General features: G+C 42.3%; 1 protein-coding gene across 1 annotated transcript; it reads right to left on the bottom strand.

Moving 5' to 3' along the window:
• Positions 1 to 16019: 16019 nt before the first annotated feature.
• dact2 (dishevelled-binding antagonist of beta-catenin 2) lies at positions 16020 to 23031 on the bottom strand. Its single transcript, XM_008430086.2, has 4 exons — positions 22702 to 23031; positions 20589 to 20721; positions 19243 to 19530; positions 16020 to 19096 (listed from the first exon to the last, which is right to left on the bottom strand). Exons 1-4 carry the CDS (start codon positions 22939 to 22941, stop codon positions 17250 to 17252), a joined length of 2508 nt encoding a protein of 835 aa, XP_008428308.1. The 5' UTR covers positions 22942 to 23031; the 3' UTR covers positions 16020 to 17249.
• Positions 23032 to 23142: the final 111 nt, after the last annotated feature.

The following is a 23142-nucleotide window of genomic DNA, read 5'->3' as shown; positions in this document are numbered from 1 at the left end:
GGGGAAGACCCAGGACACGCTGGAGGGATTACGTCTCTGGCCTGGGAACGCCTTGGGATTCCCCCGGAGGAGCTGGAAGAAGTGGCTGGGGAGGGAAGTCTGGGCCTCCCTTCTGAAGCTGCTGCCCCCGCGACCCGACCCCGGATAAGCGGAAGAAAATGGATGGATGGATGGATTGCAAATGTGCAGCGAAAGTTAAAATGAGGTTTTGTATTAAGAGCTTTGTGAGGTTATTGTCTGGTAAACAACAGAGCAGACGAAAGCATGAGAAAAAACATTTCTTTAAAGGTTTCTGCATCCAGACCAGAGTAAAACTGAAACTGACGTTTCTCTGAATGTTCCTCTGAATGCTGCCGTGTTAATATTGCCCATTGCAACTTTGCATTGCAAACAAATGCAGCATATAATTTGCAATGGGACACTGCATGGTAATACTGAAGTATCAAATAGCAGGAAAACTATTTTTAAGAGTGAGATAAAAGAGAAATGACTATATTAAGTGTTTTCTTGGACTGGTTTGTTTTTCCTTCTACAAGGTTTCCCTTCACAGAACCCTCCATGTTTACTGACACCACTGTTAAAGGTGTTATAAAATCCTTAAAAAGATTAGTCTGTAATGTATCCACGTCTTAATTAAAAACAAACCACATCTTGTTTTCCTTTGTGTGTAGTAATAATGTGTCACAGAGGCCTGCTTCTCTCAGCCACGCCTAAAATGAAACAGACAAGCAAACATGACAGTCAAGTCAGGGAGTGTTGGTTATTATAAGTCAGGAAACGGCTATAAAAAATAGTTACTCATCTAAATTTAATTAAATCTACAGCTGGAGGTGGGACTGAGCTGAACAAGGACGAGTTTATCTAAACACCAAACACATTAAGGAGGATGGTGAGGAAGGTTTAAAATCTCACTTTTTCTGAGCTGCAGCAAAGAGTGTCATCTTGGGGTCACCAAGTCTCCATGGCAACCATTACAAGCTACCTAGATCCCAACCAGGAAGAAGCCTTTTCTCTCCTACCAATTCAAGTATTAAAGTTTGGAGTCGACTTGTTGTTACTGAAACTTTAACTCAACCTGCTCTGGTAGAATGAGAATGAAAACTTCTTTCAGCAAACATTTCAATCACTTCGCTGCAAAGAGTTTCTGAACTGCTTCTGGCTGTTCATTAATCACCAGTTGAGTCAGACGTGTCCAATGCAAATGTGTGCTCCTAAAAATAAAGCCAGCATTGAAGAAACTGTGTGGGGAGGACCTAAGCAGGTCTGATAAAAGTGCATGTTGGGAATCTCTGGTCTGTTTAAACGTTAAAATCCAAACGCCATCTGCTGCTGAAGAAACAAGCATGGAAAGAAATGATGTGTGCAACATGTTTTCACACCAGATAGTTTGATTGACTCGGTTTGATTGGGGACCAAAATTGCAACATCTGTTAGATTGCCTGACTGCACCGTGTCAAACCAACCAAACCCTTTGAGAAAGCTGTTCCCCTCCTCACCTGTGGTGGCGCTGCACCTATCTGAAAAAAAAAAAAACACTGAGCGCAACTTCCTTCTTTACAAAATGTAAACAAAAATGGATTTTTGTGGTTGTAGGATTTCTCTTTTGTCAGTGTCAAAAAACACAAACCCTTTCTCTTGCTAGCGTCAGACATGCACGTTTGTTTTGGTTGTATTTACCCAGAATGCCCTGCACCAGACACCACTCCTGCTTTTGGAGCAGTCTGCACATTCACACCTCCCCAAACAAACCAGACTTGCTAGGCAAATAAAGCAGAGTTAGATTAAAGTGGACTAAGCAGAGGTGGCGTTTAATGATCACCTTTACATCCTCTCCATAAACACCACTAGCGAGGCCACAGACGATGGCACAGCCCAACCTGCAGCCTGGAAACAAGCTCGTCTTTGTGCAGAAAATACGTCTGCAGCACCTAAAAACAACTTGGCTGCAGCACCATCCACAAAATATGTTGATGGAAACAGTCATAGACAGGAAACACATGTGGACTGGACATCTGAACTCCCATAATCCCCTCAGAAGCTCCTCTATGGTTCCCTGGAGAGTCGCTCTGTCACCAGCACCAGAGTAGAACTGGTACTAACAGGTATTAAACTACCGAGCCAGATGGCAGCTGAATACATTACTGGGTGTTGTCAGACTAAAATAGGTTAGACTGCTGTTTCTAAACCTTGCTTAGATCCTTCAATAAATACTGCCAGGTTTTCCCAGTGGAGTAATCCAATCATGGTCCAGTTGTGAGTTTATCCTCTGCTTCAGAAAGTACCAAATATTGAGCTCTGCTTTGTAATGAGATGGGTGAGCTAAGAAGTAATAATTCATGGACTCCTACTAGACTTCTGAGAGCTGCAATTTAAAGCATTATAAAAGCTCGGTCCTTGCACGCTGTTGTTGTCAGATTATCTTTTCTTGTCTGCTGTTTTTCCACTACAGAGGAGGATCTAAGCCTTTCAGTGCCACTGTTGTGGAGACCAGCATCTTGTGCCTCCCTGCAGGATTCCTCAAGTCATTTGGTAAACACAGGAAATACAAAGATCCTAAATACATCCCTACTGTGTTTGGAGGACTGCCATGACAACACACAGCAGATCTCCTGGAGAGCCGGGGTGTTTGTTAGGTGGATACACACTGAGATGTGCCCAAGCAGTGGCCTTCTGTTCGAGGCCGTGCAGCTTTGGCTCATGTGCTGGTGTCTGTCTGTGATGTATACGGAGCCTCTCACTGCAGGGATGCACGATTTGTTGAGACAGGAGTCCATTCTTGGCTCTCACACATGAATAATTCAGAAGGAATGTCAAGATAAATATCACAACTGAACGCAAACACCTTAATCTGCTTCATGAATCTTTCCGCCGCAGTTTTGACAGAAGGCCAAATGCTATTTCAGAAACCTCTGGGTTTCTGGAAAAGCGTTCCTGCTGTGGCCTCTCTGTTGCATGCTGAGGATCTGCAGACAGCTTTAGATTAGAGATTCTCACTCCAGAAACAACTGTCAAGGCTAATCTGCTCTGAATGCACGGGCCAGCTAGACACCAGATCAACGCACAGACCCAGATCAAAGCAGAACTGTCTCTCCCTGTCTCTACCTCATCCATCTTCCTCCTTCCTTTCCCTCTTTCTCTCCTTTGGGTTTTTATAACCCTCCTGACAACAGAGGAGGGAATTCGAATCTCCACGCCCATCCCACTGAGCACGTCCTTGCCGCCATCGATCACGCTGACAGAGGATCCGCTTTTGGCACAGATTGCAGTGAGAAGTGGAAAAAAAAAAGGGACGGGCATTGATCCAAGTACAGCACACAGGACGCAGATCAATAAAATAGATCCGCTCAGAAACAGCGAGGGTGAGGCCGTCAAATGAGGCCGAACGGCTGCTGGAGCGCAGCCTGCCAGGAGCCTCAGAGGCTGCATGTCGCCCTACCTCCAAAATCTGTGGCTGCATTTATTTAATGATTGTGGCGGTTCCTGAGGAGGCGCCGTGAAGTAGCGTGACTGCTTAATCCTCTCTGAGGCCGCAGTGTGCAGAGCTCCCATGGAAAATGCCATAATTGTTGTTTTGAACTGGAATCCTTCTCTCTGCACAAGAGAGCAACAAACTTTTATTGTTTGAAATTAGCACTTTTTACAGAACCACTGTTTGGGTTTTGCTCTGCAGCTCACTCAGTTACAAAGTGGCATCAAGTGTTTTAGAGCTCTTTCACAATCCGCAGCAAAACCGAGCAAGTGCCTCATTTTCCACATGAACCTGTGCTGTGGCTGGAGCCGGAGCCGGAGCCGGAGCCGGAGCCGGAGCCGGAGCCGGAGCCGGAGCCGGAGCCGGCTTTAATGCTTTATAATGCTTTGTAAAAGTATCCACCACACCCAGGGGGCTGTTTTACATCATGTTTACACATTTTTAAGTATTTTAAGTGATAGAGCAACTCAAACATAGTTGTAAAGTGGAAGAAAAGCAATGCATGGTGTGTAATTTCTTTACATTTGAACGTTTGAGAATGTTGGGGTTAACTTGGGGTTAAAAAACATTTTGTTGTAATTATGTTCACGTTTTGGGTCTCTTTCCTCCAGTTGTGCAAAGAAGTCAATCCTTCTCTGCCGGCCTTAGAGAAGTTTAAGGTTTTGCCAATTTTTATTTGTAAAATAACTGAAGCAAAGTCAGAATGGATTTTGTGTATTTATGAAAATCGACTCGGATTTGGACTTTGACTGGTCCCGTGGTAAATCCATTGGACCATTGGGGTCATTTTTCTGTTAGAAAGTGAAACTCCAGCCAGTGTGACTGGTCTTGGTCTGGAGATTACTTTTTGATCATCACAGTCCCATTTTGGACTCGGTTTTGTCTCAGTCTCGGATATTGAGGATTTAGAATTTTATTTCAAAATCAGTCAAGACAACAAGTTTATATCTCTATTAAACTTCAGGCAATAATGTCCCTTTCACTGGCACTGCATGAAACTGCATGAATCACCATTTGACTAGATCATAAATAATACATTTGTAGCGACTTGTGAATTCTGTTTTCAGAGAAATCATCAAAACGTTTGCATATTTATCCATGTTTAATAAATGAAATAAAGCTGACTTGGGAGCAGAAACGTCGGCTTTTCAGTAAAAATCTCTGAATAAATGTGGTTCTACTCATAAAAGCTTGGTTGTAAAGATAATTTTTTTAAATGTTATAGTTAATGTTGTCAATAATAAATGCATCATGTCTGAAAATAAAATGTTTAATAGACTCATTTGTATAATTCTTGAAATGCAGTGGGGGTCACAGTGGGTTAATTGGCCTTGACTGCAGCAGGTTTTATATAATTAGGCGACTTGTGACAGCAATTAGTTCCACTAGATTTTATTAGAGGGCATCAGAGTAAAGGAGGCTGAAATAAATGCATATCACATTCTTCAGGTTTAATTTGGTCTGTTGGGTAAAATCTAAGTGACAAACGTTGAAGTTTTGGGTTGTAACAGTTGTCAAATGTGAAAAAGCTGAACAAGTAAAGAGTTTGAAGGCTGCTTTGATCTGAAGTTTATTGGGGGTTCTTCTATTTTCTCTTCCTCTCAAACAGCGTGTTATCTGGAGACACAGTCTTCCTGCTTTCCTCCCTCAGACCCTGAATCTTCTGTCGACTCGTGCAGATCTCTCAGCAAACTGGCCCCCCGAGTGTCACCAGCGCTGTTCAGTTCAAAGGAACTGAGGGGTCAAACGAGCCGGGGTCAGCCTCTCCTCTACCTCCCCCGAAGCTCGGCCCCCTTCTTTCTAAAAACATATGGGGCCCCCAGATAGACTGTCACCCTTCCTTACACTGCAGGCCGGGTGATTTACTGCCTCAGTACACATCCCATATAAACATTTCATCCACATGTCATCATGTGGACTTTGGTGAAGATATGGATCAGATTTCAAAGATTTATCTTCGGCTTTTCTGTGAACAGTGTGAAACAGCTTGAGTCACTTTAAGACGCTTTTTTTTTTTTTTTTGCTCTACTTTTGATCTCCTGACAAAAAAAAAGCAAAAACTTATCTTGGTTTACCTGGAAGCTCATTCACTGCCAACTGTTAATGTTTGTCTTAAGAGCCATAAAGGGAAGCTCACTTGTCACCCTTTTAACATATTTATGCCAGGAAGCAGAGGTGCTAACAGTCAGCCAGCCAACCATATGGCGCCCCTGTGAAAACACTCCAAGCCCACATTGAAATCAACATAATTGATGAAATAAAACATTTAGTTTTATCTTTCTGTGATTAAATGAGTAAATAAGTCTGAAAGTTTTACCGACCCTTCCCCCGATTAGTCGCCTTTTGTGTCACATTTCAAAGGCTCGTTTATCAGCATAACACCAGGAGAGCGCCACACATTGCTTCAAATTTACGCCTCCTTAGGTTGAAATCACCAGGTTTCATGTGACATAACAGTATTTAGATAATCACATTCAGATAATCCCTGAAAGAATCCAATAGTGTTGTTTATTTGCATGAGGCTATCGGTGATGTTTATACGAACGAAGCGATCCTGGTTAGCCTGTCTGTCGTCATTGTGCGCAGTGGAGGTGCAGTGATCTCATGCTGCATGAAGGATTAGTCTGTTCCCTTCGTGACCCTCTGACCCCTGCTATGAATGAGGGGCCATTCTGTCCAAATCAGCTTGAAGGCAAGACCTCAGGGTGTTAGTGAAGCCAGCTGAAATTACAGGTCTGCGCCGCAGTTTAGCAAAGAAAAAAAAAAGTTTGCAATGATTGGGGATAGAAACACAGCCGAGTGTTTTCGTAAGCTTTAATTGAAGATCTGGAACTCAGAGGCTTATTATGTCCCACGCTGTTCCTCCAACCTAGATTATTTCCACTCCACTTGCGTGCTGGGGTCTCTCCGATGGCGTAGTGCAAGCTAACCGCTAACTATACCTGGGAGACGGAGGCAAACAAACCCAGAGGAAAAGCTGCAGTTTCACCCCTCCTCCCATAACAAGCAGCTCCTCAGCTGAATCAAATTTAATTGGATGGTCTCCTATGCTTTGGAAAATATGTGCATGTGTGCTTTATCGCCTGAATTTATCATTTTTTCCACCCCGAGCTTGTTGTTGCTTGTTGTTCTGTCAACAGATAAAAGACATTACAAGTTTGGAAATGAACAAGAGGTCATAAAACTGATTAATGCTGAAGAAAATTAACAGAATATTGTCTGAAGTGTTTTCAGGGTGGTTTAATTAAACCTGACACTAAAAAAAACCCCTAAACATTAAACACAACCAATGTTTCTTTGGTTGTGTTGTGAAATGGTTTTGGTAAGAAAACCAAGTAGGTAGAAGAAGTTTACTGTCTTTATTAAGTAAATCAGGGAAGGAAACTTACATGAGTCTTGGGGAAACTAGCAGAGAAACAAAAGAAGAATGTAACAGAAAACCATCTGGGGAAAAATAACAGACAATCATAGATAATCATGGAAGGAGCCATTTAATTAGTAGTATGAACAACCATGAAAAAACCCCAATCATATTTCAACCAAAACATCAGACGAAGCATCAAGATCTGCTATGTGAATGTAGCCTGACTAAATCTGAACATGATCTAAAGCAATTAATCCAAATAGATTAATAATAAATGCATGAAGGAACAAATGCAATGGGAAAAAAAACTAACATGAAAATGAATTAAGGAGTTATGCTAACAAAAACATAACATGTGAGGATCATAAAACCGTAGAGAGCTGAACCGTTCACACCAATAACAACAAACCGCTGTTTGTTACTTTTACAGTTGATTTAAAAGTGTTTGGTTTTGTTGGGCGGCTTCTAGCTGGGTGTTCCAGACCAGAACTGGTTTTGAAAGGATAAACCATCTTAATTTAGCTTAAAAGCTTAAAAGCTGAGTGCTTGTCAGGAAACCAACCAACAAAAACAAAATTCATGATAAATCAAGGCTGGTGCATCATCTCACTCTGGAAAAAAAGTCAAATAAATCAGTAAAAACTTCAAATTGTATATGGAAATTATGGTTATGATGAGTGTATTTTAAGCTTCTGCAGGATAACAATTGAAAAATACGCAACAAAAAAATTCAGCAGACGCTAGTCGTGTTTTTATTGACCATACAGTTTCACAAATTGTAATTATGAAAATACATTTTCTGAATAGAAACCCTCTAATAAAAAAAAAACAGTTTTTTGATAAAATGTTTTGATGAGGTGGTTTTTCATCTGGATCTAAATGAGTGTATTTCACAAAACTGCAATGGAAACACATCACATGAGTCACATGATCAACAACCGAATGTGGAAAAGATGAAGAAGGATGATCGGAATGTTTTTTAGTGGCTTTTTGCTTTTTTTTCTTGATTATTTTGGCTCTAGTGGCCTTTATTTGATAGTTAATTGACAGGAAAGTGGGTATTGAGAGAAGGGGGAAGACATGCAGCAAAGGTCGCCAAGGCCGGGAATCGAACCTGCAACAGCTGCGTCAAGGACTAAGGCTTCCATATGTGGGTTGTGCTGAACCCCTGCGCCACCACAGTACACCTGCTTTTTTCTCATTTAATAGAAACAATAAAATAGCAAACTTGTGTTTTTGTGAATTTCCACAATTTTTGTAACTTTTTTTTCTGTTTTTTGACAGAAAAACTAATTTTCCATATCATTTTTTGTAACTTTCAATTGGTAATGGAAATGCAGCTACTGCATTAACAGCAGCCTGAAAGGAAGCAATTACTTTGATGTAAGTCAGTTAAGAGGCTTAATTTAAAGGGTGTCTTGAATTGTCTGAGAGGAATTGATATGTAAGTATGCAGGAGGCTGCCAGAGGCCATATGGGAGCAGCAGGGAGGGGACCTGCAGGGTCCCATGTTCTCCTGTCACTCTGATCTTATCATGGGGCCGGCCGACAGGAAGGACCAGCTGTCACTCTCACCGCTCTTTTGATGTCCTCCTCCAGAGGAGTCCAGGCTTGTTTTCTGCTTCGTTATGAGAAATAGAGGCGAGTTTGTTGGTGAGTCAGCTGACAAAATCCGCAGCACACAAAAAGAAGGTTGTTGGTTCCAGCTCTCTGCGGATGTGGGAAGGACCTGGTTCAGATTAGCAGTTCGGAGCCTGGGGATCGACCGGAGAGAGCCAGACTGTCCCACACAGGACATCCTGCTCATAAAACTGCCAGGACGACCTGACGGAGAGACGCTGGGAGTGATAAAGGAGCAAAACAACTGCATCCACCTGAAACGGCTCCACAAAATTACAACCATCTTCCTAATGAGCTCATTGGAAAACTGCTCACCTTGGTTCCCCCCGAAGCTACACAGAGTTTGTGGAGTAATTATCTTTGCCTACCCAAGCAGGAAAGCAAGGCTGTTTTTCTAGTTTGAGCTTACAAAAAGCATTTACATTTTGAGCCAAACACAAGTAAACTGATACACTTTAGGGATTTTACTGCTCCCGTGTTTTCAGAACTCTCTTTTTAGCTTTATTTCTTTCTGTCTGAACTTTTTATCATTTCTGCTTTCCTATTGCAGCACAGAGTATTTGTAATCATTGAAGGTTTTATGTTTGTGTTCCTTCAACACTTTGCAATTTCTCAGAATAATTCTTAAGTCTTTTTGTAATTTAAGTTTAATATTTACTATGTTGGAACTTTTCCAAACCTGCTTCCTTAAATGCCAACGGATCCTATTGGGATTTTATGTGACAGACGAAAACACAAATTAGTGCATAATTTTTAGCAGGGAAAACACAGATGGTTCTCAATGCAGCAGACACGAGGAAGCTGCTCTGCTCAAATAGGATCAAAATTACTTTTCATCCCACATGCAAAATATTATACAGAGTGGAAAACTCACTGCATATCTCTCAACATATCTAAATATTGACACATGAGGGTGGCTGCATCCTGCAGACAGGCACTTATAAATGTTGTCCGTGTGCCAAAGTGATCCCGACATATTTACTTTTACAAGTGGATTATTACAGCTTTTAATATCATCCTCCACTTTGTGTATATGAATGAAACTTTAATAATCCCAAACTGTTTTGGGATTATTTCAAATTTAATGGACAGAAGGATAAAAGGATAAACCTTCAGAAAGAGGGAAAAAAACAACAGAAAACTGAGAAACCATAGCAACAAACAACATAAAATGGTAAATATGTAAACAAAGGTTAATGTCTGAGTTGTGTTAGTGACTTTTGAACAAGTTCGTAATATCTTTGTAAAACATTCATACTTTGACCAAAGAAATGATCATATTGAACCAGCTTCATGTTTTCTTCCATCCATCCATTATCTGTGCCTGTTTACCTGGATACACACCAGGACACACACACACTCACACACAACTTCAAATTACTGTAGAGACCAATCAACAGTCATTGAGTACTGTGCAGTTTTATTATATTAAAAAATTGTTTTAATCTTCTACAGAAGTAAGTGGAACATTTATTCCTTTCAAACCAAATATTACTCCTTTAAAAATCTACTTGTTTCATTCTTTAAACTTATTTTTGGGTTTGAAAATGATCGGTTCATATTTGACCCAGAACTGGGGTCATGACCCAACATTGGTTTTGTTTTAACAGAAGTGACAACAGACGTTTAATAAGCCAATCAGACAGCTGTCACCTCGGCTGGGTTTCCTGCTAACAGGCTCATGTTTCTATGGTAACCATCAACAAAACTGATGAGAAACCTAATTAGCATCATTTTGCTTTCTTTGCCAGCATGTGAGTCCTGCAGTTTTAGGATTTATTTCCCCTCCAGCCATGTGTCGTGTTTCGATATTTTTTGCAGATTAATCTATCTAGTCTCGTCTACTAGCCTAATCTCTGAGAACACACTCTGTTAGAGCGGACTCCCCATCTTCCGCGAACTTTTGAACCGCGTTTTGACCACAGCTTGAAGCGAGTTGAGACAATGGTCAGCAAACGCGCTGTGGTGAATGAAGGGATTAGGTATTAAATGACAGGATGTGCTTGAAGAGAAGCAGGTGGTGGCAGAGGAAGAGTCTGAGAAGAGGATCATCATCATCATCATCATCCCAGAGATGTCCTTTATTCTGCTGTTTCCTCGCATCTCCATGCTCTGTCTCTGCAGGTCCAGATCTTTCACACCCGTCTTTTTCGGGCCGCTCGCCTCGTTTCCTCGGCTTTGTGTCGCCTCATCCCTCCACTCTCTATCTCTTTTGTGCTCTCCAGGCAGAGAAGCCTGCTCCTTAACTTGGGGATCAGACAATTGACATTCATGAGGTTGGACATTCCAGTCCAGCTCCATTCATATGTACAGTAAGGAAAGGGACAAGAGCCATCCCACACACAGCAGAACCCATCCCCCATGCAGCGGAGCACATGGAAGCTTTGGTTCTGGTAAAAGATGTCGTGGCTTATATTTAAACCTAATTAACTTTACTGTAAAAGTAACGTTTTTTTACTTTACTTTGGTGACACTTCAGAAGCTTTGAATCCACCAACGACGTTGTAGAGTTGATTTTCTTGAATTAACCAGTTCAAGTACTCAGGTTTTATAAAGGGAGAACCCAGAAACGTATCGTTACCGAATCCAAAACCAGTTTTAATCTGTGTCCAGGGGCTTTTTTAGGGGTTAATTTGACTCTTATCATCATTCCATCCACCGGCCTTTAAAACAGTCCATTGTTTGTCTCATATCATATGAGATATAATCTCATATAAAGCTGCAGACTTGAACGGTGGCAGTTTTGGAACGTGGCTGTCATGCGGTCAAGTTTCATGAAAACACTTTAGGATTTCAGTTTAAGTCATCAAAGTTTGTCAAAACTTAGATTTTGTCAGGAAATGTTTCTCCGTTTAGAAATAGATATGACAAATAATTATCAGAAAATATTGATTTTCATTAAAGAAAATGTTTATTGAATGCCTTTAAAATGACAGGAGTATTTTATCTCTATTTAGTTTGTATCATAATTGATACTCCAGGGTTTTGTGATCAAGCTGGCTGAGCTTTTTGCATGTATATGGAATTGAGAATATTTAAGTAACCCACTTAAAAATATAAATCGCATGTTTAAAAGTAAAACAAAAGTCAAAACAAAGCAAAATTATATATGCAGACACTGAATAAAAACACAGAAGACCTGCTAAAATTACCTTTTCTTACTGACGTAAAAAACATTATTTGATTTTGTAACAGTTCAGTTCAGTCACATGCAGCTCCGGTGCTGCAGTTTGCAGAAACTCTGCCTGCAGATAATGGTGAAAATATGAAAAGAAAACACAATATTCAGCAATAATACTGCAACTAGATGCTTTCATTATATACTGCAGCCCTAAAATTCAACTACATGCTTCCACAAACTGCAGATTCTTAAGAAAAACACATTTGTTAACAAGGCAGAGCCCCACAGAAATATCAGATATCATTCGTTTGAAGTTTTTAAGGTTAAAAGAACAACTCCCATAAGAATTAACCATTACTTTGACTTAAATGTATGTTAAATATTTGGAGTTTCTCCTGTTTTCCTTGTCAGAGAAGTGAAAAAGCATGTCGCCCCTTCGGCTGACGGGGGTTTGCTTCAGGTGGGCGTGGAAAGCTTCTCTCATCGAGGTGGTAATGAGTTTCTGAGCTCCCAGTTGTCAGCTCGCTAACTCCACATCTGAGGCCCGACGCCTTCGCCACAGTTTCAGCGCCGGTGAAGCGGAACGGCCTCAAGAACATCCAGCGACTCGTATCTGAGACAACAGAGCAGAAAACAGTCAGACAACGTGACACGTGGCAACCGGAGTAAACAAGAAAACAGGAACAAAACGGCTCTGGAGGCAGGCTGGAGATTGGATGATTATTTGCTGTGTGTTTTGAGGCAGACGGGCTGCTTGGTTTGGGGGGTTGAGCCCCTCCTCCATCTGTGATCCAGTGTAAACAAAGCCAGAATTTAATTAGTATCAGTCCCTCTTCAGCCCACTCTTGGTTGGTGTTCTTGTTGTGCACATTGCATTGTCACAAACTCATTAGATCTACAGAAACATACTCAGCTAGCTATGGATGAGCTTTGATATGGAAATCAGGAGGGAATAGATTAAAATAGCCTGGCTGTGTACAGTGACCTTCTGTAACACGTTGCTGTAGACTGACTCCTGTTTTTAACCTCTAAGCAGGTTCTGCTGCAGTTAGACAGTAAGGAAAGCGAGGCTTGTGTTTTTGCTTTGTTCAGACATTTAATTGGACTCACCCAGCAGTGATGTTTCAGTTGGTGGTTTTAATGATTCATCGTTAATGAACTGATGAAATGACAACAGACAACACAGACATCTTAAAGTTTGTTTTCACAACTTCTACCTCAACCACACAGTATGTAGCATCAACAAACAACATTCTGGCTGTAAAGAGGAAGCACTCTGGAACTCAGACTAACTACGATTTTAAGATCAGTCCACAGATTTCCACTGGAGAGTATCAGCTTTCAGGAGTCAAAGCCAATTTTTCAACATTTTGGATTTACATAATGCAGTCAAAAGATGTACACCAATATTCACACATGAACTTTATTGGAAAGAAACAAAGAATAAGATGCATATCATGCATATTATTAAACTCCGGTGTTTTGTAACTCCCACAGACCAGAGCTTCAACGCTCCTGGTTTCTTCACCTGTTCTTCAGAGACACGTGCTGCTTGCATGACTGTGAAATCTCCCTCTGTCTTCTCCAGAAGTTGCAGCATTGAACTCATAATTACACACTGTACATTGGGGCGCGGTTGCTGCTAATTAAAATCTTGTATTAACTTGTGCCACACTGCCGGACAGGACATGTAAAAAACAAACGAACCAAAAACAGCCTCATAATTACCCTCCTCCACACTGATCAGCTCTCTGTCTGCAGACATCATGTCCGCCGGTTCATGAATATTCAAATCCGTCTCCTCGGGTCTTACAGACAGCTTACAAGTGTCCGCAAAACTTTCTGCTAATGTTGAAAAAACACAATTTTGCAATTGTGGTGTTTCCATTAAATAAGACACACAATTAAAATCTCATGTGAATATGTTTGTTCATGTTTGATAAGTCACTAAAAACGCCATCATCTGCCAACTACTTCCTGTCGACGTCTTCTTCGTGGTTTCTGTCAGTGGCAACATTGATCATGTGACTCGTATGATGCGAAAAAATGCTTCAACTGCAATTTTGTGAAATATACAAATTTTAACATGCCAAAAAAATACACAGCTTCTTTTCACCAAACTTTTTATTAAAAAATGAGAGTTGTTTGGATATAACTGTTTCCATTAAGAAAATTTACATTTCTAATGTCAAATTGCGTAATTACACGGTCAAAGGGAATGCAGACAGTGAATAACTCAAACCTACAAACAGTTATTTAAAACAGCTTTTCTTAGAAACTACAGCTGTTTAGAAACAGATTGATAAAAAACTTTGATCAATTCCTTCTGGGATTCTCAGGGTTCCTTTTACTTCGTTTCTTCTTCTTGATTCTGGCAAACAAAAACTATCTTCACTTACCAAAAGTTAATAGTTTCTGGTCTTGCCAAATCATAACTCACTCAGGAACCTTTAATACCACTTATTACGAGATTTGGGTGAATGTGTGTACATATTTGACCAAGAAAAGCCACACAAATGCCTGAACTTGTTCACCCAGACCATGTTTTTAAGACCCATTGTACTTCATGTTATGTAACCATCCCACCTTGGAAAGAGAATGGCTCAAATAAATAATTAAAATCCCCAAATAAACACAGCATTCACATCTACGATGAGCAAATGTAAACGTCTGTATTTCTAACAACATGAAACACAAGGAAACCGTCGTCCTTGTAGCCGTTAGCTACAGTAGCAACCTGTAACTGGCACGTCTGGTGATAACGATCTTGATTGGATGTGTGTCCATGCATGCAGGGTTTATTACTCTGAAAGCCAGCAGTTTGCATAAGATCCCACATGACTTCCAGACCGACGCGCACCTATTATGGGGAATTTCATGGAGCATTGTGGCACTAATCTGCTCTCTGCGCTCAACTTCACACTTGATGGAATATCACAAGTGCATCTGATCTGCAGGTGTGCACATGCATAGCAGTTGGTGAAAGTTTATTTCATGTTTCATTCATTTTGTTGCTCAAGTAAAAATGTTTGCAGCACTCAGCAGGTGGGCCCTACCTTCTTATGTCAGATTTAAGGAATGAATGAAAAGAAAGTAATTGCTAAACACTAAAAGACCCCAAAAAGAGAGGAACATCCAACCAGTGCCCCGACCTTTCCTTTGTTGGGCCGCTGTCTGCTCAGGGCTGAGGTCGGTAAAGTCAGATCAACGACACGGTTTTACTCAACATCAAAGACAAGTCCAGTTTTGTCCTGCTCCCTCTGAGCCGGGCTCAAAACAACAGCGCTAATCCTGCCGACCGCTTGCTGTCGCTCCTGCAGAGAGGACAGAGGTCAGCTGGAGCTGCGAACCTCCATAAGCCGTTTCAAACTCTGGCAACTTTATAAACGTAAAGCGCTCTTTCATGTGCGTGTTTCTGCTTGGCCTTTGGACCTGCCTTGTGTTTTAATTCAGGGAGGAAACAATGCTGCTGAATTAACATGCATTTGGATGTAAAAACTCCCTCCTCTGTACGAAATCAAAGCATTCTGAGACGGAGATTTACTAAATGATTCATGAGTCCTAAAATAATGGTTTCCATAACAAACTTCAAAGGGAAATCTGATGAAATGTTCGAGTTAATCAGCCCTGTAAGCTTCTTAGTTGGGAGCTTTAAGGTCATGGCAGCTTCATGATGGCAGAAAAGTTTAATACTAGAGAAATAATGTTTGGACTTCCAGAAGGGCTGACTCCCTTCAGAACTGCCCTTTTCCTCACCCCGACTCTGAAAGAATCGTAATGGAAAGACGCCACGGCAGATTTTAGAAACAAGACTATTGAGACACTTTGTGCAGCTGCTTAATAATGAACAGCTTCTTATCGTCCGTCATCAGCGGTGGTGAGTCTCTCCTGTGGTTCCCTTTTTGGTTTCCATATATATATATATACACTTCTGACAATCTATTAAAAAATGTAATCAGATTAATCACTCTGATTAATCACTAAGCTTCATTTTGTGAGCTTGAAATGTAAAAATGCATATTTTGAAAAAAACCTTTATGAAAATGTTTTATTGTCCCAAACTTTTGACAGCATAGATAGAAAAATTGTAGTAAATTTCAGCTAAAAAGTTGGAAATTTCCAAAGATTTTCAACTTTTGAAACTCAGAACTTTCCAAGTTTTTTCTAGAACATTTCTGAGATTAATTCAAAATTTCTGAGTTTATTCTAGCACGTTTTTTCACTTTCAGAGCTCGGAAATTTCCAAGGTTTTTCTCCTAAATTTCTAGGATAAATCTCTGTAAACTGGTTGTGTTTCAGTGAAAAGGTCACAGTTGGTAATACGATTAATCTGCATTATGTAATATTAATGCTCTTTAGATTAATCCCATGTATTACCGTTGACAGCACTAATATGCACACGTGTTCAATTAAACTAACAACCAAATTCACAGCACAACATTTAGTCATTTTGCTTTGTTTTTTTTTGCTTGTTTATTTTTTGGACATCACAGAAAACTTTATATCTTGAACCAAAATCAACATTATAACTGTTGCATGAAGTCATATGTTATAACAATAACACATATTTGCATTTTTAATGGAAATATACTGTACATTAACTGCTCAACTGACAGAAATCTTTTTTCTCTCCTTTCATATGTTGGTGCCGCCCTTAGCAGTGGGACCATCAAGAAACGCAGCTCACATGAATCATAAGGTTCAAATCAGATTCCAGCCTCAGTCATCCGCCACCCTCTGTGGACGCTTCTTACGCTGCACATTCCCGTTTATCTTTAAACCCAAACCAGCAACAGAAAACTCTCTCATGGTGCAAATACTTTTTTAATTCCAGCATTTCTCTATATGTTCACTGGGCCCAACTTCAGCCCTCATCATGCTAATGTCTGTTTGTGAAACTCTTAAGGAGTGGGTGTGTTTTCAGTTTATTCTCTGTAAATGTTTGCCTGCAGGGAAAAGAGGGAAGCTGATGAGTTTCACCCTCTAATTAAACACGACTGTCTGGTCTGATTGTTGAAGCTGCGGCTTATTAAAACGAACGGCTGAGCCGAGTCAGGAAGCCAGATAAGGCGGGGGGCCATGAGAGCTATCTATGCTAAACTGGTCCGTCTCAGCGGGATGTTTGTGAAGATTAGCAGGAGATTGCTTCCATTATGGCAGATAAATAGAAACCCAGAGGGGACAGAGTTAACCAGACGAGATCATTTTAGTCATGTTTATGAAGAAAACCTGCGGCAGTAGCGCCAGGGCGACATCTTGATGTTCTTGTTAGCTTGGTAAACGTACAGAAAAACTTGGATGATAATTCTCAGAGAAAACCGGCCCAGCATTAATTAAATATCAGTTTATTCTTATGAGTCAAACATCAATAATTGCAATATGTAAGGAAAATTAAAGCAGAACAGAAAACAGTTACTTGCTAAAAGAAAATACAAAAGACAGAAATGTGTTTGAACACTTAAGTCCTTTAGCAGGAAGTTTAATTGTGATTATAGTGTTATATATGCTTTCATACAATCTCCTTGTTTGTGTTTGATGAATGCAGTCCAGATTAAAGGTATTGTCCTAGAGACTTCATTAGATCTGGTTAAGCTATTTTTTAAAGCAGTTCCCACCACACAGAGGGGCTTTCCCACACAGAGGAGTCTTCATTCTTGCCGCAGGGCATCTTTTATCTAAACCAGGGTCATGACCTTCAGGGAGGCTGGCTGAAATCGCCGGATCTTCTTCTTCAGGGCTCGGGAAGCTTTGATGCGGCAGGCCGTAGGCTCGGGGCGCGGTGGGAGCTGACGGAGGGGCTGCCCGGCTGCGGTGGGCCCCAGAGCCGCCTCGGCCCACACCATCCCACCCTCCGCCGCCTCGTTTATCTCCACCCGCTCCTCCTCATCCAGGGACAGGCTGCTGTCGGAGTCAGAGAAGGACTGGGAGCTCTGGCTGGACTCGCTGTCTCCGAAGCGGTTGGTGGTGTTGTCGCTCATCTCACCCTCACTGCTTTCGGCGATGGTGGAGTGGAACAACGAGGCGCACTCAGCTGAGTACTCAGACTCACATCTGGGTGGGTAGATGCTGGTCATGTGGAAGGGAGCTGGAGGATACCTGGCATTAAGACTTTGGAGGAAAGAGCTGGACGACATGGAGAAGTGGAAAGGGTGTGAAGGTCCGATCCATTGACCTGGCTTAAGACTTCGGACCATCTGCATGCTCTCCTTTGACCTCTGGTGCTGAAGAAAGGGTGCCTGGTAAATGTCCACATCAGATTGCCATTTGGGGGTTGCCTGTCTCCTTCTTCGTTGCTCAACTGGATGCTCGTACTCCATGGACTGTGGTCTACGGTTCTTGCTGAGCTTTGATGAAGCAGGGACTGGATGTGGTTTAGGGTGGCCCTTCTGGGTGATTCTGACTCCAGGACTGTAGAGACTGGACTCGGAGCTGGACCGCTGTCTGTGTTCGTGCGTTTGCCAGGCGCTACCTTTCTCACTGACTTTCCCCTTTCCTGATCTCCTCTGCTCCCCTCTGGCTCCAAAGCCGACCTCTTTGGTTCTTTCACCGGATGAGAAGCTGTGTTGCTGTCTCAACACTCGGGGCTTGTCTGAGCTTTTTCGTTTGAGTTTCACAGCCTTGGTTTTGCGGTCCGCTTGTCTAACCTTGACCCTCTGTGAGGAGGCAGGGACAAACTTGGCATGGACAAACTCAGGAGAGTTTGTATGACTGCTCTGGACCTCAAAGCCTGGACTCTCTGTGCCTGACGTTTGAGGAACAACCGGTCTTTGCCAGTGACTCTTCCTCATCGCTGTCTCAACTGTCTCACCACAGTTTTTATCAGAATGATTCCTTGGGAAGCCTGAGTTTTCTGTTTTGGGTTTGTCGTTCTTCGTTAGGGTTGAGTGTGAAACTTCATCAGAGCTGTACTCCTTCATGACAGTGAGATAGGAATACCTGCATTGAATTTCTGGGCCTCTCAGTGACTCGTGGCTCTTCCTATCATTCAGCTCTTGGTTGGAGTATACAGTACGGTTCCTGTTCTGCTCACCGTTCACTGGAAGATTTTGGTTTTTAGCTTGAGGAGGAATTAAGCTGTACTCATGTTTTTGAGACACTTCAAAAGACACATTTATATTTTCAGCTGGCTTCCTCTGATTGCTGTCTTGTATCTCCACTGTCTCTGCACTTGCATTAATTTGGCTTTTGCTCAAGGTGCGCTGGAGGAGCTTGTCAATGTAGCCCAGGCTCTTGTTTTTGTAACCCATTTGGAGAGAGTCGTAGCCGTTCGATGAGGCTCCTTGCCCCTCTTGGAGAACCAATTTCCCGTCTTCACCCCCCTGGAAGAAGATCGGGCTCTGGAGAGCCACAGCATGCAGAGGACTGGGGTACGGGTAAACTTCAGTGCCACCACATGTCTCCAGATGACGCTGGAATTTGGGATCCACAGGGGAGATCTTCTGTTTCGGACACACTGGGAGTTTCTTTGCATCTGCAGACCTGAAGCAGCCCAATCCTTGAGCCATGATTCTTTCAAGATCTCCTGATGCAGACAAAAACAGTCATCAACTTTTGACTCCACTCATGGAAACTATGTTATTAGGCAGCAAAATATGTGTTGAGCTGCTGAGCAAAAACAAGCCATTACAACAGCAGAGGCTGTCTGAAATAAAATGAAGATGTTATTACCTGTTGACACCGGCCTCGGCCGTGTCTGATAATCTGTGCCTATGGCGCTGGCTCGGATTCTGCTGCTGCCAAGATGGAGGCCTGTGGTCCGTGGAGGGTTGGGCTGGCCAGGGCTCTCATCAACAGAGCGGCGGTGGAAAACATCAACCTGTGGTGGGGGGCTAACGTGGCAGCCGGTTGGGCTCAGGGGAATGAGGCTGGTCTGGGAGGATGACAGGGACTCGCTGTAAACAGATGTGCAGGAGTTGGACCTGGAGCAAGAGCCGCCGTCGCTGAGCTCATAGAAACCTGGGAGAGCAGGAATCAATCCAGGTCAGTTCGTTTGCATACGCATGCTCCGGCTAACTGCAGCAACGTCACACCGTTCCTGTGGCTGAAAGACTTTTCAATGACAAAGTGCCAGAGAGTCCAGTCGCAAAAGCACAAACAGTCATGTGTGGAAACTAAAAACACAACATCCATCACTGCTACAGCTGCCTAGCAACAAGCTGCACAGTGTAAAGCAGCAGACTGCAGGCTAACTAACCGAGCTAATTAATCTGCTAATACCAACTTGTTATCCTCTCAGTGTTATGCTATAAAAGCATAACATTTAATTCCAAACCAAACGATTTCACTGGTTTTCATTCTATATTTGTGCTTAAGTCTGTGCATCAAAATCAATAAATACTATAGATATTACATTGTTGTAACTGTAATTATTTAGATATATTTCAAGCAGCAATTGGAATTTTTTTGTGGATTAAATAAAATCAGTTAGACCATGTTACACATTTCTGCTTTAAACGGAAGAAAATAAGCCATTATATTTAAAGCAACAAACATATAGTAAGATACTGATCATAAGAGGTGCAGAAATGTTATCTGGAGCATTTAGCAAACATTTAACTTTTTTTTTATACAGACTTAAGCGAAGATATAGAATTAACTCCCTTTCAAAATAAAGTAGGTATCAAGTGAACAGAACATTGTTTGTTCTGCTCTCTGCAGGAAAACAGAAGTAAGATAAGATGGTGCTAGCAGGCTAATGGTTGGGTTAGCGGCTCATGCAGCTAGCCTGCAGTCTGCTGCTTTACAGCCGGCAGCTACCCAAACAGCGTTGGCTTGATATAATTGGTGCACAGAGCTGATATAGTTTAATAAAGGAAAACTCTCTCAGTCAGCTGACTGGATTAGCAATGGCTAAATTTCTCCATACAGCTGGAGAAAATCTTTCTATTTTAAACTTATGAAAAAGTGATGACAAATCAGTTTTGGAACCACACCCCTCACTGGGACCAGCCCGTCTGCCTGTATGTGAGATCGTCTCTGAAACATGAACCACACATGGCTGCCTGCCTACACACCTGAGCTGGGCCTGCTGTCACTCTCCAGCTGATCAGTGGAGGCCTTGCTCACATCCAACTTCAACTCACTGATCTGCTGGTCCAGCTGCTGCAGGTGAGTCTTCAGGCCAACATCCTGCTTCCGTAGACGAGACTGAAAAACGACGGCCAAACGAAAAAAATGCACAAAGCTGTCAGTTTAAAACGAGCCTCTAAAACAGAGTGATGCAGCAAACAGACAGACAGCGGGACGTTTTTCTAAACAGTTTCAGTGTTGCAAGTTATGCAGAACAAGCCTGGAAGTCCACAATATATCAAAGCACAACCAATATCAATATGTGAGTCACAATATCAGTATCAATATTTGGTAAGGTCTGACATTTCAGGGGGCATTCACTCATGCCCTCCATCCCTGGTAACACATTTACTGAAAAAGGAAAAAGAAGGTGAAATGTGGCCTTTTAAAAATCAATATTACTTTCACCGTGTAAATAACGACTGAAACTGCATGTTTTATTACTACGGTACAAAGTATAAACATGAACGTACACACAGTACATCTTTCTTTGAGGAAAGAAGCTCTGATATCCAGGTACCACAGAGGTAACCGGTTTGGATTTAATGGCTCTCTGAAGAATTTTTACAATAAAAATCCTTCCTTTGTTATTTTTGTTCATTTTGTATTTTTGATCTATTTGAGTACCAATTAGGACTTTTCATACTAACAACTTGGATATTGCAATATTTTATGACAGCCAAACATCCCAAATAAGCTTAATAACCAAAATAAACAAAAATAAAATTGGTGTGTAATTTTAGCATTTTGTTTATAATTTACTTTCATAGCATAAAAGTTGACAGCAATAGTCTGATATCAAATAGTTTGGTGCATATTTATGTAATAGTTTGTTTGCGGATATAAACTAACATTAGATAATTTCTCTGACTTTTAAAGAATCAAACACTGTCACAGAAGGTTTGTGAAAAATGTAACGAGTGACGATACAAACCATCCAAAGTGCAAATAAATTGTTTTTATTGTGACTATATTACAGTTTTGGACGCCATGTTGGATTTTAAGGAAACTTTCTGTTAATTTTCCAACTTCAAACTAACCAACTTTTAACATCTCCACCTCCTTCATCAATCAAGCTGTACCAGCTCCCGCTGCAGTAACAGGATTTCAAAATGTCAGCGCTGCTTCCAGGAAAACCTGGAACTGACTGAGGTGTTACTTGTTCTGAAAAGTTGGAGGACCACTGCTCTGATGTACCGCTGTGGAGAAACTAAAGCGCCTCAGCTGTGGCTGATGATTAACCCCAGCAGGACATGGGGGAGCCTGGAAGAAGCAGTGGTGGGTAACTCATTCCCCCCCACAGCGAAGGCCTGGCCATTGTGTAAACGACCAGCAGAGGAAAAGCTTGGGGGTTGGGATTAGGAACTGTAACTGCAGAGCTTAAAGCTCCATCTCTGGCTCACTTCCTGTAATTTACACTACTTGTTTATGTTTTTTTAATCTGCAGATTAGGTTGGATCAGTAGAATCTGCAGATGGGGGGGAAATCAGTTTCCACAAATTTGAACCTTATGCTGCCTGTGCACGCCGTGACACATCCTTTGATGCATCTGCCCAGTTCTACCCTAGATGTCAAGCATAGCACATTAATCCCTGCACTTCCCCTCGATGATTTTACCAGCAGGCTGCGTGGAAAAAGCCTGTCATGGAAAACTAAACAGATCCAGCTGTCTGCGGCGCTCATGGGGCCTCTGAGGGATGAGACTCTCCCCTCATTCACAGCAGAAAGAAAAAATCCGTTTGTTTTTATTCCCTGGCATTTAGTGGTTAATGATTGAGGCTTGCCCTCGCGCACTGAGCGCGCGTGCACGCAGCAACAATTAAAAAGTCCTCTGGGGGCCTGCAATGAACCTTGATTTATGACGTCCATCCTGCTTCCGACCCCCAGCTGAGAGCGTAACTGTCGTCCTGGTAATGATTGCAGGCTGAGTGCGCATGAGCGTCAGCTGACAAATAAACTACCCTGGATTTTTCTCCTTGTTTTTTAGTGACCAGTAGATTATTTAAAACACAAAGCGCTTTATTTGAGCGTTTTCCAGACAGAAGCTGAACTTCCTACCAGCTGTTGCTTCAGCGCGGTCAGGGTCGCCTCCAGCCGCTGCTCCTCAGCCTCCTCCGGGTCAGCGTGCAGCGCGCTGACCGGCTCCTCCCGGTCCAGCTGCAGAGCCCAGCTCACCATGTCTCCGTGCCGGTCCCGGAGCAGCCGCAGCTCCTGCAGCCCGGCCAGCGCAGCCTGCAGCCGCTCCCGCACCCGGCCGCGGTCCACCGTGCCCGCGGAGGAGCCCTTCCTGCTCAGCATGCTCTCACACAAAGATCCGCTCTAAGCTGGAAAACCGCAGCTCTCGCCTTGCTGCGGCCGATCTCCACCAGTTTAGGTTTTAAACTACCTGTTAGAATAAAAATTGAGCGCAGAGGAGACTGTAAGCTCCTCCCACAGAGCGAAGGCCCCTCCTCCTCCTCCTCCTCCTGCACTTTTCTGTCTGCCGTCCAGATGTGTTCC

This window comes from Poecilia reticulata, linkage group LG15, assembly GCF_000633615.1.
Source record: "Poecilia reticulata strain Guanapo linkage group LG15, Guppy_female_1.0+MT, whole genome shotgun sequence".
NCBI lineage: Eukaryota > Metazoa > Chordata > Actinopteri > Cyprinodontiformes > Poeciliidae > Poecilia > Poecilia reticulata.
This window is presented reverse-complemented; position numbering and strand designations above follow the sequence as displayed.

What these genes read in the sequence shown, in the direction of transcription:
- dact2 (XM_008430086.2), bottom strand. Translation starts at nt 22,941, where the DNA reads ATGCTGAGCAGGAAGGGCTCCTCCGCGGGCACGGTGGACCGCGGCCGG. An exon ending in CCGCGCTGAAGCAACAGCTG is followed by an intron (nt 20,722 to 22,701) that starts GTAGGAAGTTCA and finishes GTCGTTTTTCAG; the next exon opens with TCTCGTCTACGGAAGCAGGA. An exon ending in GCCGAGGCCGGTGTCAACAG is followed by an intron (nt 19,097 to 19,242) that starts GTAATAACATCT and finishes TGTCTGCATCAG; the next exon opens with GAGATCTTGAAAGAATCATG.